Source organism: Nanorana parkeri, unplaced genomic scaffold, assembly GCF_000935625.1.
Source record: "Nanorana parkeri isolate BGI_ZX_2015 unplaced genomic scaffold, ASM93562v1 scaffold10, whole genome shotgun sequence".
Taxonomy (NCBI): Eukaryota; Metazoa; Chordata; class Amphibia; order Anura; family Dicroglossidae; genus Nanorana; species Nanorana parkeri.
Window position 1 is genome coordinate 2,353,638 of NW_017306278.1, and position 16,499 is coordinate 2,370,136.

General features: G+C 48.8%; 1 protein-coding gene across 1 annotated transcript in view; it reads left to right on the forward strand.

The window, feature by feature from the left end:
* The first annotated feature begins 753 nt into the window (after nucleotides 1-753).
* The window catches only part of GALNT18 (polypeptide N-acetylgalactosaminyltransferase 18), a 253,660-nt gene continuing 237,914 nt past the window's right edge, over nucleotides 754-16,499 (forward strand). Inside the window, exon 1 of the mRNA XM_018555328.1 lies at nucleotides 754-1,068. Coding sequence (XP_018410830.1) covers nucleotides 843-1,068 — 226 coding nt within the window. The 5' untranslated portion in view covers nucleotides 754-842. The remainder of the gene's footprint in view (nucleotides 1,069-16,499) is intronic.

A 16,499-nucleotide genomic window follows, 5' to 3' on the forward strand; every position in this document is an offset into this window, starting at 1 on the left:
ATAGAATGTACTGGTGACAGTTGTAGAACAGTAGTACAATGTGTTCAGCTCTGAGGGGAGAGGAGCAGGCTGAGTCTCAGGTCCGGTGACAACATACATTGTACCTCGATGTATTCATTGTGTCAGTGTCAGTCCCGCGCTCAGCACTCTCTTCTCTGGAATGTGAGGGGAGAGGAGCAGGCTGAGTCTCTCAGTGAGGTATAGTAACAAAGTATTCGGGTTGTAGGGTGACACAATGTATTGGTAATATAGTTGTACAGTGTATTAGTGTGTATCGGAGATATATATACATTGTAATTATGTTCAGTGCCGCGCTCAGCACTCTCCACTCTCTGCTCTGGAATGTGAGGGGAGAGGAGCAGGCTGAGTCTCAGGTCCGGTGACAATATACATTGTATCAGTGTGCAGTGTCTCCGGGATGTGTATACATTGTATCAGCGCCTCAGTGATATATTATATATATCTATATATATACATTGTATCAGTGTCTCCCAGTGGTGTGTGTATATACATTGTATCAGTGTCTCCCAGTGGTGTGTGTATATACATTGTATCAGTGTCTCTCGGTGGTGTGTGTATATACATTGTGTCAGTGTTCAGTCCCGGGCGCTCTGCACTCTCTGCTCTGGAATGTGAGGGGAGAGGAGCAGGTTGAGTAGCGATGATTGTCCCCGCCCCCCCCGCCTCCAGCCATTGGTCCGCTGTGTGAGGGGTTGCTCCGGATTGGCCGCTCCCCCGTGGCTCGGTGCAGCTCGCTGTGTCTGTCCGCTCAGTGCGATGAGAAGCAGTGGTCGGAGCGGAGGGGGTCCTGGCAGTGCCCGGCTCTATGGAGGCAGCTGAGGATGGTGTGCACCAGGAAAACCAAACCGCTGGTGTCCACCTGTGTCATCCTGAGCGGGATGAGTAACATCCTGTGCCTGCTCTATGTGGGCTGGGTGACCAACTACATGGCCGGCCTCTATGTGGCCCCTGACAGCACCAAACTGGAGCCCGAGGATAAGGGGGACACCCTGAGGATTATAGAGAGGCTGGAGCGACTGGAGAGTGTCATCAACCAGCACATCCAAGGTAAGACAGTCTCTATTACTTGCTGTATACCTGTCTATGACATTGTATACCTGCGTATTACACTGTGTACTTATTTATAACACTGTATACCTACCTATTACACTGCCTACCTGTCCATTACACTGCCTACCTGTCCCTTACACTGCCTACCTGTCCCTTACACTGCCTTCCTGCCTATAACACTGCATTCCTGTCCATTACACTGCCTACCTGTCCCTTACACTGCCTTCCTACGCCTATAACACTGCATTCCTGCCTATTACAGTGCCTACCTGCCTATTACAGTGCCTACCTGCCTATTCCACTATACCATTATAGAGGTTGTGGTGAATGTCACACATATAATCCGTATTACTCTATTGCCCTGTATACCTGTATATTACACCATAGGGGGGGTCAGATTGTCTCCTCAACACACATATAAAAGGCACAGAGGCTGTTACATCTATAATACTGGATCCCCCTGGGGACACCCGGCACATACAGGGTCAGTAACCTCTATATTACACTGTTTGTCTTTGTACACCTATTACCGGGGTTCTAGCTGAAGAGCCGAGTACATACGAAGTACCCTATACCTGTATATAACACCTGCCTGAGTATAGCTCTGTATTACACTGACCGCATCCTAGAGAGCATCCTTGTAAATTGTCCTACCTGTGTATTACATAGTGTGAACCTAAAATGTGCCCACCTGTGCAATATACTTATCTGTATATAACTGTGCAGGTTGTATATACCCGTACCTGTGTATTACATTGTGAGAGTGTCATTAATGAGCACATACTAGGTACTTTACCTGTCTATTACACCTCATCTGTCACCTGCCGGTGTACTGCTGTCCGCCTCTCTGTACATCTGTGGTCACCACACTTACTACTGCACGGTGCAGCAAGGATGTGCAAAGTGCAGTAACCCATAGCAACCATTGAGAATTGCAGTTGCTATGGATACCCGGTACCATAGCTGCATTGTCAGGCTGGCTGATAAAAGACACATTAATGTCAATTAGAGGAGAAAATACACCAAAGAAACGTTTTCTGGTCGTTGTGGAATGATGAGATGATAACACTTCTTCACGATGGAGCATTATAATAATATATGTGTGTAAAGTGTCATTTATTATTATTATTATTATTATTACTATTATTATTACTATTATTATTTTTATTAGTTTTCTTTGGAGTTGATTATTTTGTCATTTTCATCAGCAACAGACAAATGGTTGTTATAGACAGGTATGGACTGGGAAGCGAGTGATCATATTGGGTTTGGGCAGCATTATACCTCCTGACCTGTGTATATGAATTAGCTTGTATGGTGAACCTGTACTACCGACTCAGTACTGCACCGTATACCTCAGTATTGCACCGTATACCTCAGTATTGCACCGTATACCTCTGTACTGCACCGTTTACCTCTGTACTGCACCGTTTACCTCTGTACTGCACCGTATACGTCTGTACTGGACCGTATACGTCTGTACTGGACCGTATACGTCTGTACTGGACCGTATACGTCTGTACTGGACCGTATACGTCTGTACTGGACCGTATACGTCTGTACTGGACCGCATACCTCTGTACTGGACCGTATACGTCTGTACTGGACCGTATACGTCTGTACTGGACCGCATACCTCTGTACTGGACCGTATACGTCTGTACTGGACCGTATACGTCTGTACTGGACCGTATACGTCTGTACTGGACCGTATACGTCTGTACTGGACCGTATACGTCTGTACTGGAAGTACTGGACCGTATGTCTCCTGTACTGCACCGTATGCCTCCTGTACCGCACCGTATGCCTCTGTCCTGGAGATCAGCCTATAGAACCGTCCTTACTTTGTGCTGTAGAATGTCACCAAATCTAACCCACCCACATGGCCGTGTATACCACTCGGAACCGATTTTTAAGATGCTGGCACACTGAGTCACACACCCGGCTTCTTGTCTCTCAGGAGCCCCGGCACTGGCACCGATATGTCTGCCCACCTACATCTGTCATCGCGAAATTCTTCAGCTGGATTTTTATGCTTTTCATTATTTTTATTAAATCTGTTGTTTTAGCTTAATAGTAGAGCGCTGCAGTAGGAGGAATGAGACCAAGGCAGGGGGAGTGGACTCTAGCAGGGTTATTCACTAAAGGATGAAGAGTTTGGAGAAGGCAGGAGAAGTGAACAATCGAGGACAACATCGCTGAACTGGAAAGTGAGCTCATACAATCCACTTTCTACGTACAATCTATCCATCAATCTGCTACAAGATGATTTGTGTCGTCTTTTGTGGTTCCTGTGTCAGGTTTCGTTCTGTGTCAGAAATGACCTGAGCGGAATAATCCGCAGATTGGGATTCCCCTAGTGCATCCTTTCTCAACCTTTTCAACATGGAGGAACCCTTGAAATACCTCTCGGGTCTCAGGAAACCCCTGACCATAGTTATATCTACAACTGATGTTCCCATGTACGGTACACTGAGATATAAAAATAAAAGAACACGGAATGTGGAGTGCGTGACATTGGTGGTCAGTGGGAAGAATGTCCCTTACATTGGTGGCCAGTGAGAAAAACTCCCCTTACATTGGGGGTCAGGGGACAGAATGGACCTTTCATGCCCCAGTATTGGCAATATATCGGGTATGGTGACCACTGAGTCCCAGTGATAGCACTCCTATGGGGTATGGAGATCACTGAGCTCCAGTGTTGGCGGTATATGGGGTATGGAGATGACTGAGCCCCAGTGTTGGAATTAGATGGGGTATGCAGATCACTGAGCCCCAGTGTTGGCAGTAGTTGGGGTATGGAGATGACTGAGCCCCAGTGTTGGCAGTATATGGGGTATGGAGACGACTGAGCCCCAGCGTTGGCAGTAGATGGGTTATGGAGACCACTGAACCCCAGTGTTGGCAGTAGATGGGGTATGGAGACCACTGAGCCCCAGTGTTGGCAGTATATGGGGTATGGAGACCACTGAGCCCCAGTTTTGGCAGTAGATGGGGTTATGGAGATGACTGAGCCCCAGTGTTGGCGGTATATGGGGTAAGGAGATCACTGAGCCCCAGTGTTGGCAGTATATGGGGTATGGAGACCACTGAGCCCCAGTTTTGGCAGTAGATGGTGTAAGGAGATGACTGAGCCCCAGTGTTAGAATTAGATGGGGTATGGAGATGACTGAGCCCCAGTGTTGGCAGTAGATGGGGTATGGAGACCACTGAGCCCCAGTGTTGGCAGTATATGGGGTATGGAGATGACTGATCCCCAGTGTTGGCAGTAGATGGGGTATGGAGATGACTGATCCCCAGTGTTGGCAGTATAAGGGGTATGGAGACCACTGAGCCCCAGTTTTGGCAGTAGATGGGGTATGGAGATGACTGAGCCCCAGTGTTGGCGGTATATGGGGTAAGGAGATCACTGAGCCCCAGTGTTGGCAGTATATGGGGTATGGAGACAACTGAGCCCCAGTGTTGGCAGTATATGGGGTATGGAGATGACTGATCCCCAGTGTTGGCAGTAGATGGGGTATGGAGACCACTGAGCCCCAGTGTTGGCAGTATATGGGGTTTGGAGATCACTGAGCCCCAGTGTTGGCAGTATATGGGGTATGGAGATGACTGATCCCCAGTGTTGGCAGTAGATGGGGTATGGAGACTACTGAGCCCCAGTGTTGGCAGTAGATGGGGTATGGAGATGACTGAACCCCAGTGTTGGCGGTATATGGGGTAAGGAGATCACTGAGCCCCAGTGTTGGCAGTATAAGGGGTATGGAGATCACTGAGCCCCAGTGTTGGCAGTAGATGGGGTATGGAGACCACTGAGCCCCAGTGTTGGCAGTATATGGGGTTTGGAGATCACTGAGCCCCAGTGTTGGCAGTATATGGAGTATGGAGACCAATGAGCCCCAGTGTTGGCAGTATATGGGGTATGGAGACAACTGAGCCCCAGTGTTGGCAGTAGATGGGGTATGGAGACCACTGAGCCCCAGTGTTGGCAGTAGATGGGGTATGGAGACCACTGAGCCCCAGTGTTGGCAGTAGATGGGGTATGCCTAGGGGCATACGGAAGCTTTCGAGGCCATAAACGACAGGGTAGTTACTTAGGGCGGGCATATTTACAGTGCACTGCAGCTCTGAATGTGTCATGTTCAGCCCTCGATAATCGCCCTGGTAACCCTCTTATATTATATACAGCAGATTGTTGGTGTCTAATCCTCCCAGCAACTGGTGGCAGCTGGGTCAGTTATTCCTGGATCCCGGCAGTCTGATCACAAGCCTTCCCTCCGGCCGGGGCTCTCTGCCTGTAGCATTGAAGTCCAATATCAAAGCTGAACTCCGGCCACAAAACCCTTCATAAACCCTTCATACAGATATTACCTGGTGAAAGTTGCTGCGGCATCATCGCTGTGCTGTAGGTAGCCTGTGCAGAGAGCAGGGTGCATTGTTGATGACGCATGGTACTGCTGAGTGACTTGGCCAGCAGATATTATCTGGTATGCTGAAGGTGGGGTCTTCCAGACCCGCCATGTTTAATAAATGAATCACCGCGGACAACATTTGGGAGTATCTGATACCTGTGTTTACATTTTAGGCATTAGAAGCTGCAGCAAGTCAGATAGAGCCCGTCTCATTTCCTGGAGGACGTCCAGCATCATCTAGTTTTTTCCCTCCCCAGTCAGACTGTTCCAGGCCCCCCCTTTCATTCATTGGATTTCGGTTCCTTTAAAAATAGAGGTTCAGCATCGCATATGGGAACTACCTAGGGGTGATGTGCCCTAGGTCAATGGGGAATGCCCACTCCTCCAGACTGACACCCACCCATCAAGGCATTTTGATATTTGTATAGCTCTTCCCATGAGCCGGCCCACTGTTTGCATCAGGGCTCAGGTCTCTTGAGCGGAGAACTGAAGCACTGAGGCAGGGTGCTGTGATGTCTTCGGTAAACTATGTACAGCCCCCCGCATAGAGAAGCACAGAGACCCAGAAATCACATCACTGGGTATAAAGCAATGTATGTAAGTCACACATTGCACTCAGTTGAAGAGCTGAGGTGGCTTTATCGGTAAGAAGGTTGCACAATGTTACAAGTTACGGGGGTGGGGTGGGGGTTGGCAACTCCGGCCCTCCAGGGGTGGAATGAGGACCCCTGAGGAATGAGGTGAAGGGGGAAATCTGATGCGAAAGGGTGGGGGACTCTGATATAAAAGAGGGGCTCCTGAATCTGTTCCGGTGAACGCTCCTCTTTTGTCTCTGGGTAATAATTGGTCTTTTTGTGCTGCCGATGCGGGGTAACTGTCACTCCGCTGAACATGTGCTAATTATATTTTGCTCGCTTATAAAATATTTGTGCCGGCTGGTTGTAATTGTTGAAAATGATGCGGCTGCGGAGAGGGGGGGTCGAAGGGGGGGCGACTGGGACGGGAGGCTGGTTGCTGAATGGGATTGTGGAATTTCGGGACGGGATAAGTGAGTGACAGATGAGCAGAATATTTAGTCTTTTTCCATTTCTCTCCTGAGTAGTAGTGCTGCTCCCTCAGTCAGAATACCCATAAAGGGGAGGTATTGGGAACCGTTGACCTTTTGGGGAGGGGGGGGGGGGGCAAACACAAACAACTAGCCCTTCTCTATGCAATGCAGGCAGATCATGGCTGAGGGAGGGGCCGGCAGGGTGCTGTACATAGCTATCCGAAAACATCTCTGTGCTCCTCCAAAAAGCCCTCAGCCCTGATGCAAGCAGTGGGCGGGCTCTTGGGAGGAGTTATGCAAATATCAAAATGCTTTGATGGGTGGGTGTCAGTCTTGAGGAGCGGGCGTTCCTAGGCATGACGATGCTTTCCGATGCAGACCCCCTAGGTGAAGCCCACGTGTTATGCTGAGCCTCCATGATTGAATGAACTCAGCCAGTGAATGAAACCCATTCTTGACCCGCCCCCTAGATTGTGACTGGACATTGAAAGGAGAAGCAGCACACAGTGATGAGACCATCTCTATGTTTCCCTGCTCTCTCCTCCTCTCAGCATGCATTCTTGTCAGCATATATACTGATTGTCTCTTGGTACTGCTTCTTCGTTTCATACTCTAGCCCTGCTGGACAGGAAATGAAAAAGGCTGATACCTGGTCAAAGTCAGACACTTACACTGCTTGTATAGTCGGGTCCGGATTTACTCTCTCTGCTGCCCCAAGGCCAGGTTCCTCAATGCGCCCCCCGGTATTCAGGCAACCGGCAAGTGATCTCCGCGACATCGCTGAGATCACCTGTACAAAACAAGCGGTGGCTTCCCCGCTGTACATTTAGCTCTGCTTGCACAAAGCGGGGCTAAATGTAGAAAACAACTACCCGCCCGGCTCCCGGAACTGCATGTCCCGGGCGTCGGGAAATAGGAATTCCACACCCCTGCTGCCCCAAGACCGGTCCTCTGCCTTGTGGGAAATCTGGCCCTGTGTATAGTCTGCTTGTAAAAAATACATTTAATGATCTACTAATGATTTTGGGGCTTCGTTAATTTGCGTCTTTTATATCTGCAGCGTTCAGCTTTGGCCTAATGATCAGTTCTTGCGCAGTCTGGTTCAGTCCGCTAAGTCTAATCCGTGTATGCGTGCCAGACGAAGCGGGGCCGGTGCTCGCAGGGACCATCTCTCCGCCTCCTGGCCTCTGTGATAATTTAGTCCCCGAGGAAGATCAGTAAATATTAGAAAGCGTTCACACACTCTAATGATATTTTCACAGCCGGCGTTCTGAATGCTGACACGTGGACACCTTTTGAAAAAAAAGAAAAAAAATGCCTTTTATTTTTTTGGGGGTCGGTTATTTTTTGAACTGGATTATTTTCCCTCTTCTGTCTCGGAGCAAATAATTATCTGTGTGGTTTGTTGTTGCTGTTTGATGGCGGGCCCGGAGCGCGGCGGCGGCGGCGACGGCAACGCTTTGAATTATCCCATGTAGATATCTGTCTGCAGGCATGTCATTTAATTGGGACCCTTCAAAGGTAGACTCCACGCGGGTTCTTTGAGAGTCTCGATTACTGTATGGATCTGCGGTAAACTATGACGCCAGGTGATCGGCGCCGAGTATATTATTTTATTTATTCAATATGAACACCCAAAAAAATTAAAAGTCAACCTTTTGCAAGGGCTCCCTCTGTTATATCAGGTTGGCTTTGTCTGGTGTGTTGCTCATTCACTCTATAGCAGGGGTAGCAAACCTCCGGCCCTTCAGCTGTGGTGGAACTTCTCTGCCTTTTGGCTAAGATCAAGGGTAGTATCTGTCCTTATCAGTTTTCGGAGGGGAAAAGCATGGACCGTCCTTGGGACAGGTGGTTGCTTAGTACTCTCTGGAGTGAAGGTGGGTGCTTGAGGCGATTCCCTATGGAGCAGGGGGAGTTTCCTCGGCACTAATTCCTCCTGACTGAACCGATGCTTGCTTGGTCTGGCCGGAGGGTTGGGGGCGGCAGAAGCCCGTGGTGCTGTGCCCCCTGGGGATGGCGTCCCAGGGGTGCTCAGGAAATCACTAGGGTGTGGGACCCCACATGTGATTCACTGTGCGCATGGACACGGCACCTATTGCATTTTCTGCACAACGCCTCTTGGACAGGCCTTATGGCTAGTCCGGGGCAATATTTTTGCACTCCGGCCCCTAAGGTCTGTCAGCGTGGTGCACTGGCACTTGAGCGTTATTTATGCACTTCATACACGATTGGCACGTTTTTGTATTTTTCCTATTTGACCCACAGATTGCAGCGGGTGCAGGTTCCTTCGGGGGCCTTTTCCCGATGTGGTGAGGAGATTCTGTGCCCTCATATAGGGTTCTCTGTCTCCTCCCACCCAGGGGGTCTCTCTTCGGGAGAGCCCCCTATCTAGTACTGTGAGGGACCTGTTCCGGCAGGTCCCCAAAGGATCGGGGTCCGCCGGCCTTCGGGTTGGCAGACCAACAGTCTCAACCCCTGTCAGGAGCCTGGCGCCCCCAGGGGGTCGGGAAATTGTGGTCCCTTCTTGATTGAAGGACCAAGCACCCTTGTGCACGTTTTTGTGTGCTGTGATTTCACGATTCAGCTGTGGTGGAACTACAAAGCCCATGAGGCATTGCAAGATTCTCACAGACATGACTCTCGAAGAGAGATGCATCATGGGATTTGTAGTTTCACCACAGCTGGCGGGCCGGAGGTTTGCTACCCCTGCTCCTATAGGCCCAATTCCCAAAGCTAACACACTCGGAATAAGGATACTTATTTCCAATACAAGTGACAGTTATTTTCAGCTGAGTCCAATGAGATTTGAAAATTGAAGTCACATGACTATATTAGAGATCTTTATCCTTCTGGAGGGGGGCTACGTCTGTTCCCTGTGTGTGTTGTAAAGTATGTTTTGGTGCCGCCATCTTGGTGTATACCAAGATATACTCAAAGATGGCAGCACGCCTGCTCAGAACGCGCCGGATGCCAATATGGCCGCTGCGTGTTCTGCAAACGAATTTATGTATGCCCGAATATAGTTTTAGTATATTTGGGCATATAATAAATTCTTTATTTCGGATTTGGACGAACCGCTGAATCAAATGAATTTCATTGATTTGCAGGTTCATGCGAATTCGCATGTCTACTGATTTGTATTGAGATTGTAGTCCATCCTGCGGGGGGGTGGGGGGAGGGGGAGTTGGGAGTGATCTTGGAGCGGTGACTACTTTACAACACACACAGGGACCATGGGGAACAGACGTAGCCCCCCCTCCAGAAGGAAGGACAGTGTCAGCACCAATGCAGAGATGATTGGAGGATCTACAGCCGAGTGATACACAAATAACATACATTGTTGTTCATAGTTAAAGGAGAACTATGAGGGGGGTGCTTTTCACTCACCTCCATAGTTCTAGCCGACCTGTGACAATGAGACTGTCACAGGGCGGCTCAGTAGATCGGGAAGTGAGGGAACACATACCGGCGTTCGCTCACCTCTCGATCCTGTCACAGCTCTCTGCCGTGACAGGGGAGGGGCTGGATTCCCCCCTCCCCGCTCCGATCCTCCAGCTCTGACTGGCGGAACGGACGGGGGAGCGGGTGGTTACAGCTGGCTCTAGATAGGCAGAACCAGCTGTCACTCACGCAGCTGGGCGGATCCAGACATCGATGTCGGGATCCGCTTCAGCTGCGGCGTCTCAGTATACCGCGAGCTGTAGCTCGCGGTATACTGAGTCTAGGGTGACGGGAGGACGCTAGTTTGTGTCCTCCCGTTACCCTAAGGAGAACTATGGGGAAAAGCCCCAACCCCATAGTTCTCCTTTTAAGGGACTTGAATGTATTTTTAAGATTTAACTTGGAAAACTTTGACATTATCTTCATCTTAGGGATGGTGAGATTGTTTGTTTATATTTGACGCATTTCACTTTTAAAGCATCCTCAGGGCGGAGGTGTTCTAAAGGGGCCAATCAGCACAAAGGAAACGCCCAGTCTAATGAATGCCACCTTCAGGGGGGACCACAGGAGGGGACAGACCCGAGGATGGAGACCACCAGAGGAGCCACTATGGTATCTGTTCTGGAGGCTGGTATCTGTACAATTGGAGGCTCCTCTGGCGGTCTCCATCCTCAGGTCTGTCCCCACTCTGTCAGAGACCGAGAGCCCGACAGTTGCTCGAGAGAGAGAGGAGGGGACCCGGAGGCATACCTTATCCCGCCGGGTGACATCCCCTCCTCTGTCTGCCGGCGTCCATCACCAAGATGGCCGCCGGCAGGTAACAGCGGGACCGGGCATGACGTCACACGCGTAAACGATGACGTCGCTGCGTGGTGTCACCCGGTACCTGCATCGGGTGTCACCCCGCCTTCTGACACTTCTGCCAGAAGAACTACATCTCCCAGGAGCCCATTCTCCACATACACTGTACCCACAGAACTACATCTCCCAGTAGCCCATTCCCTACATACACTGTACCCACAGAACTACATCTCCCAGGAGCCCATTCCCTACACACACTGTACCCACAAAACTACATCTCCCAGGAGCCCATTCCCCACATACACTGTACCCACAGAACTACATCTCCCAGGAGCCCATTCCCTACACACACTGTACCCACAGAACTACATCTCCCAGGAGCCCATTCCCTACACACACTGTACCCACAGAACTACATCTCCCAGGAGCCCATTCCCTACACACACTGCATGAGCAGCCTAATGAGAGGTTTATTTTTTTCTTTGGGAGGGAGGGGGTATAACTCGATGTATGCCATTGGAGAGGCACAGAGAGGGTTGGGGGTGTACAGGCTGAGTTTTGTAGTTCAGCAGCTGGAGCCGACAATGCTGATGGGGATTCCAGGGCAGCGCTGGATTTCTGGCAGATGAACAGACTTCAGCAGACCTGAAGAAGTGGCTTGGATAAGCTGTGAAACGTCTTTGATTTGACAGGAGAAATCCCGATAAATGTGACTTATTACTCACCAATTTTACAAATATTTCTATACATCTGTGAAGAGACTGTGTACTTCTCCTTTAAGCTCCCTTTAGGCTGTTGGCTTATCTCACCTGCCAGAGCTGAGTACTCCAGTCGGAGGTACCCACAGTATGGTCGTTTCGTGTCTAGACATGGCTTTATGACTTGTCCCCGGGTGATGTATAAGAAACCAACTTTCTCTACCTGGATCAATTTATCATCTTGTTGAGAAGTTTTATCGGGGGGTGTTTTTTATTCTCTTGTGTTCTGGCATTTCATGAAAAGGTCCTATTTCCAGCCTGTCAGTGGGCTTGCTTCCAGCCCCTTTTGTATTTTTGATGTCGTCCCTTTTTTCTTTCTTTCTGGTCACACAGTTAAATGTTGACGGATCTTTCTGTTCAGCCAGGCAAGTGAAGGGGAATACTGTGTTAAATCCCTGTTAATCTTCCCTTTTAGAGAGCTCTGAGCCGCTGGGAACGGCAGAGGCTTCCTGTGGACTGCTATGAATTTTCCTGTGCTGGGAACGTGTTGGAGCATTTCAGAATGTTAAATGTATTCGGGATGCTAGAGATGGCAGCAGTGTTGTAGAGGATAAGCTGGATTGGACGAAACATAGAAGATAAAGGTGGCGTTGTGACAGACCGACCAATTAAAATGTATATTGTAGCAGCTTAGAGTAAACAAACGAAAGCTGTTTTTTGATTGGCTGTTCTGTTACTGCCCTTTGCACTATGGTGTTTGTTTGTATCCTTTTTTTCCCTTTTCCTTTTTATTACCTTCGTTTTTGGCATCCATTCTGTTTCCTTCCCTTTTATTTATACCTCTCGGATTACCTTTTGCCGTTTTTTTTCTTTTTTCTTCTATTCAGGTTATCTTCGCTTCCCTTCCTTTTTCTTTTTTGCTTCACTTATCTGCTTTTCCCTATCTTCCCTTTTTTTATTGCCTTCCATTCCCTTCTCTTGTCTCTATTCTCTTTTTTTCTTCCTGATCCTTTCTCATCTCTTACCCATTTTTGTCCTCACCCTTTGTTACCCCTTACCCTTCTTTATGTCTTGTCGCTCCTACCCTTTGCCATCTCTCACTCGGCTCTCCCTCCCTTGCCTTTGCCGGGCTCTCGCTCCCTTGGCCTTTGCCGGGCTCTCGCTCCCTTGGCCTTTGCCGGGCTCTCGCTCCCTTGGCCTTTGCCGGCTCTCGCCATGCTAGGTCTCGTTTTTCCCCTTTACTGCATCACACCCTTGCCCTCTGCCATGTCTTACCTTGCCAGGTCTTGCCCTTGCCCATGGCCACGTCTTGCCCTGCCAGGTCTCGGCCTTGCCCTTTTCCCACTCTTCCCTTTTTTTCCCCCTATCAATTTTTCCTTCCCCTCTCTCCCTTGTATTAAACTAAGACAAATAGTGTCCCCAGCTCAGGCTCAGTATTAATTTGCAGTGTTTAACAAGTTGCTGTAAAATACCAGGAAGGGAGCGTTTCTTTATTGAGGTCATTGTCGGCTCTGGGGAAGCAAAAAAACAACTTTAAATAAGGGGAAGAGGAATGATGTCACTGGACGTGACTCTTTACTCTCTTTTTTTCTATTTCCAACTAATGCTGAATGCCAACAGAATCATTTGTGAAATTAAACTGAAGCCAGCAAACTCTGATAATTACCTTAGTTCCTGTGATTGAATCTTAAAAAAGAACTTAATTAATGGCCACATAATTATCCCATTCATCGTTCAGAAAAACGGCACCACTTTCCGTGGAAAAAATTTCTTGTAAGGGCCGCATGTCTCTTATTGCCAGATACAAGTGCAGAAATTAAAGTGTTAGTTTCTGTTTATGGTTGTTTTTTTATCATCTCATAATAATAGCACTAGAAAAACGCAGTTCTCATGAATGAAAAATTTTTCCTACTTGCAGGAAAAGTATTAACTGATTATATTTGATTTAGCGTCTCAGTTTTAGTAACTGTTCTTTACTCTCTCTCTCCCCTCTCTCTCTCTCCCCTCTCTCTCTCTCCCCTCTCTCTCCTGGCTGTCTCTCCTCACTCTCTCTCATCTCCCTTCTCTCTCCTGGCTGTCTCTCCTCACTCTCTCTCATCTCCCTTCTCTCTCCTGGCTGTCTCTCCTCACTCTCTCTCATCTCCCTATCTCTCTCTCTCTCTCTCTCTCTCTCTCTCTCTCTCTCTCTCTCTCCCCTCTCCCCCCACAAATATGTTCTCGCTGAATATATACTGATGAATTCACTCAGTCCAACCACAATTGATAATTCAGTGTTTGCTAGATACTAGAGAGTAAAACCCCCTGACAGTTTCTTATGTCTCTTGGGAGTCTGTTGTTGAGATGTTACCATTATGAGGGGTTCCCACCATCCCAGATCTTAATTACCGGGTCTGCACGCCTACCCTGCCCAGTTTTAGTGGCTCCCACCATCCCTGTGCTGAGTTTCCCGGTCTGTACACCCGCCGTGCCTATTATAAGTAGCTCCCACTATCCTTGTACTCAGTTCTGTGGCCTATACACCTTCTGTGCCCATTATGAGGGGTTCCCATCATCCCAGTGCTAAGCTGCTGGGTCTGCACACCTGCTGTACCAATTATGAGGGATTCCCACCATCTCTGCACTGACTTCCCAGGTCTACACACCTACTATGCCCATTTTGTAGTGGCTCCCACCATCCTTGGTCTGAGTTCCCGGGTCTGCACACCTGCTTTGCCAATTTATAATTATCTTCCACCATCCTTGTGCTGAGTTCCCTGGTCTGCACTCCTGTTGTGCCCATTATGAGGGGTTCCTACTATTTCTGTGCTAATTTCCCTGGTCTACACTCCTGCTGTGCTCCATTATTAGGCGTTTCCAAAATCTCTACACTGAGTTCCAGGGTGTGCACTCCTGTTGTGCCCATTATGAGAGGTTTACACGGTCCTTGTGCTGAGTTTCCAGGTCTACACACTTGCGGTGCCCATTATGAAGGGTTCCCACTATCCAGGCGCTAGGTTCCCAGGTTCTGTACACCTGCCGTGCCCAGTATGAGGAGCTCCCACCATCCCTGTGCTGAGTTCCCAGCTCTGTACACCTGCTGTGCCCATTATGAGAAGCTCCCACCATCATTGCTGGATTTTATATTTATTTTATGCCAGTAGGCGCCGGGTCACAAAGGTGGATGGGAACACCTAAAACTTCTAAGTCAGGAATTACAGCTGACTCAGACCACCAGGATCCACTTATAACTAAAATATCACTTTCACCCTGTCTCTGGCCAGTCCATCTTGCTTCTTAATTATAGTGGCTTTTCTATTTTTAAGAAGCTTTTTTTAAGCTTTGTTTGTATGTATAATAGCACAGCTACATTATCATTAAAAAAACAAAATCTGCCCTTCTCGTGACAGAATCTTCCTTTCATTGTGTCTGAATACCTCTACAGAGAAGTCTGAATGTATTTGTTCCTGTGTGCGGTCACTCCTACTCCTCAGCATGCCATAACCAAGTGGCTCTGCACTAGAAAACAAAAGCTCCAGTGCACCACGAGGGCTTTTCTCTGCTGTGCTAATGGTTCCGTGTTTCGAAAGAAGCTTCTTCTGCCTTTCAGTCAGGATTTCCCTCCCGCTGGTGCACACGGTCTACAATGTGTGTGTGTTGGTTGCCTTCAATGGCCTCTTAGATTGCATCGGCCCCTGGAGAGTTGCCTTACAAGTGGTCCTTTCACCCTCATCTTCTTCATCTTACAGGGCCTGTTCTCAGGCTTTTTCGAGGACTTTTTTTTTTTTTCAGCCTCTTAGACTTTTGCAGCTGTGCAAATCCCCAAGATGCTTCTCCGTGACTCTTTGGCCGCCTGCTGTGGCTGGGAGATCTACAGCCTTTCATCCAGCCCAGTCAATTTAAAGAGCTGCCCTCTATACACAGTCTGTGGCATCATTCAGATTTCCCTTTCATAAGGCGACCCTGGTTTTGGGTAGATGTTGATGGACTATATTAGCTTACCTTCTATATTTCTTATCTTCTTTTATTAGACCGACTGCTGCAACTGAGCACCGCAGCTGCTGCACCCATCATGGACGCGATTCACTGTCTTGTTCACCCCAGGCATGTTTGCATGCAATTTGGAGTTGCAATTGGTCCTGAACTACAAAGCATTGGCCAAAAAAATCCTACATGCTGTTTTTTGTGTTTTATGTGTTTGCTGCATGCTGCCACTGAAATCATTTGAACAGGATCCTTCAAAACCGCATGGCAGTGTGCATGGGATTGTGCACCCCACCAAACAGACACCCCAATAACCACCCACCCAGTTAAAATCTGCAAATTCTGGAAAGGAAATCTCATCATTAGAACTCCTGAGAGATACAGCCAGGGCCGATTTCCCACAAGGCCAACCAAGCCCTGCCCTAGGGGCAGCAGGGAGTAGAGGGGCAGCAGGGCTGGGAAATCCCGATCTCCCGATGCCCGGGCCATGCAGTGCCGGGCGGGTAGTTGTTTTCTACATTCAGCCCTAAGATTTGGGCAAGCAGAGCTAAATGTACAGCGGGGAAGCCGCCGCTTGTTTTGTACAAGTGATCTCTGCGATGTCACCGAGATCACTGGTATGCAGCCTGCAGGTCTACTATTCTCCATTTGGGGGGAGGCGCATTGAGGAACCTGGCCTTGGGGCAGCAGAGAGAATAAATCCGGCCCTGGATACAGGAAGCCCATTGATAAATCAGCACACAGGTATCACTACAGGTTCTGTGTGAAGATGGGAATCATCCTTAAAGTGTGTCTACGCCTGAGAACAAAATTAAAAAAAAATTGCAGCTTACCAGCCCTTAGATATGGTGGCTGCATTAGTTTTCTTTCTTCAGGCTTATCCTGCCAGGGTATCCTAGGGTGACAACATGCACTCGCTGTACTGTACAGAGGAGCAGCAATGTTGCCCTAGGACAGAGGAAGTGTGTTGGGTCTACAGAACCCTTCTCCCTTTCTTCTTCTCCATAACATGGTGTTCTGTAGGGCCCGATTTTGGTTGCATAAAAAAAAATCTCTCTCCCTCACAACCCCC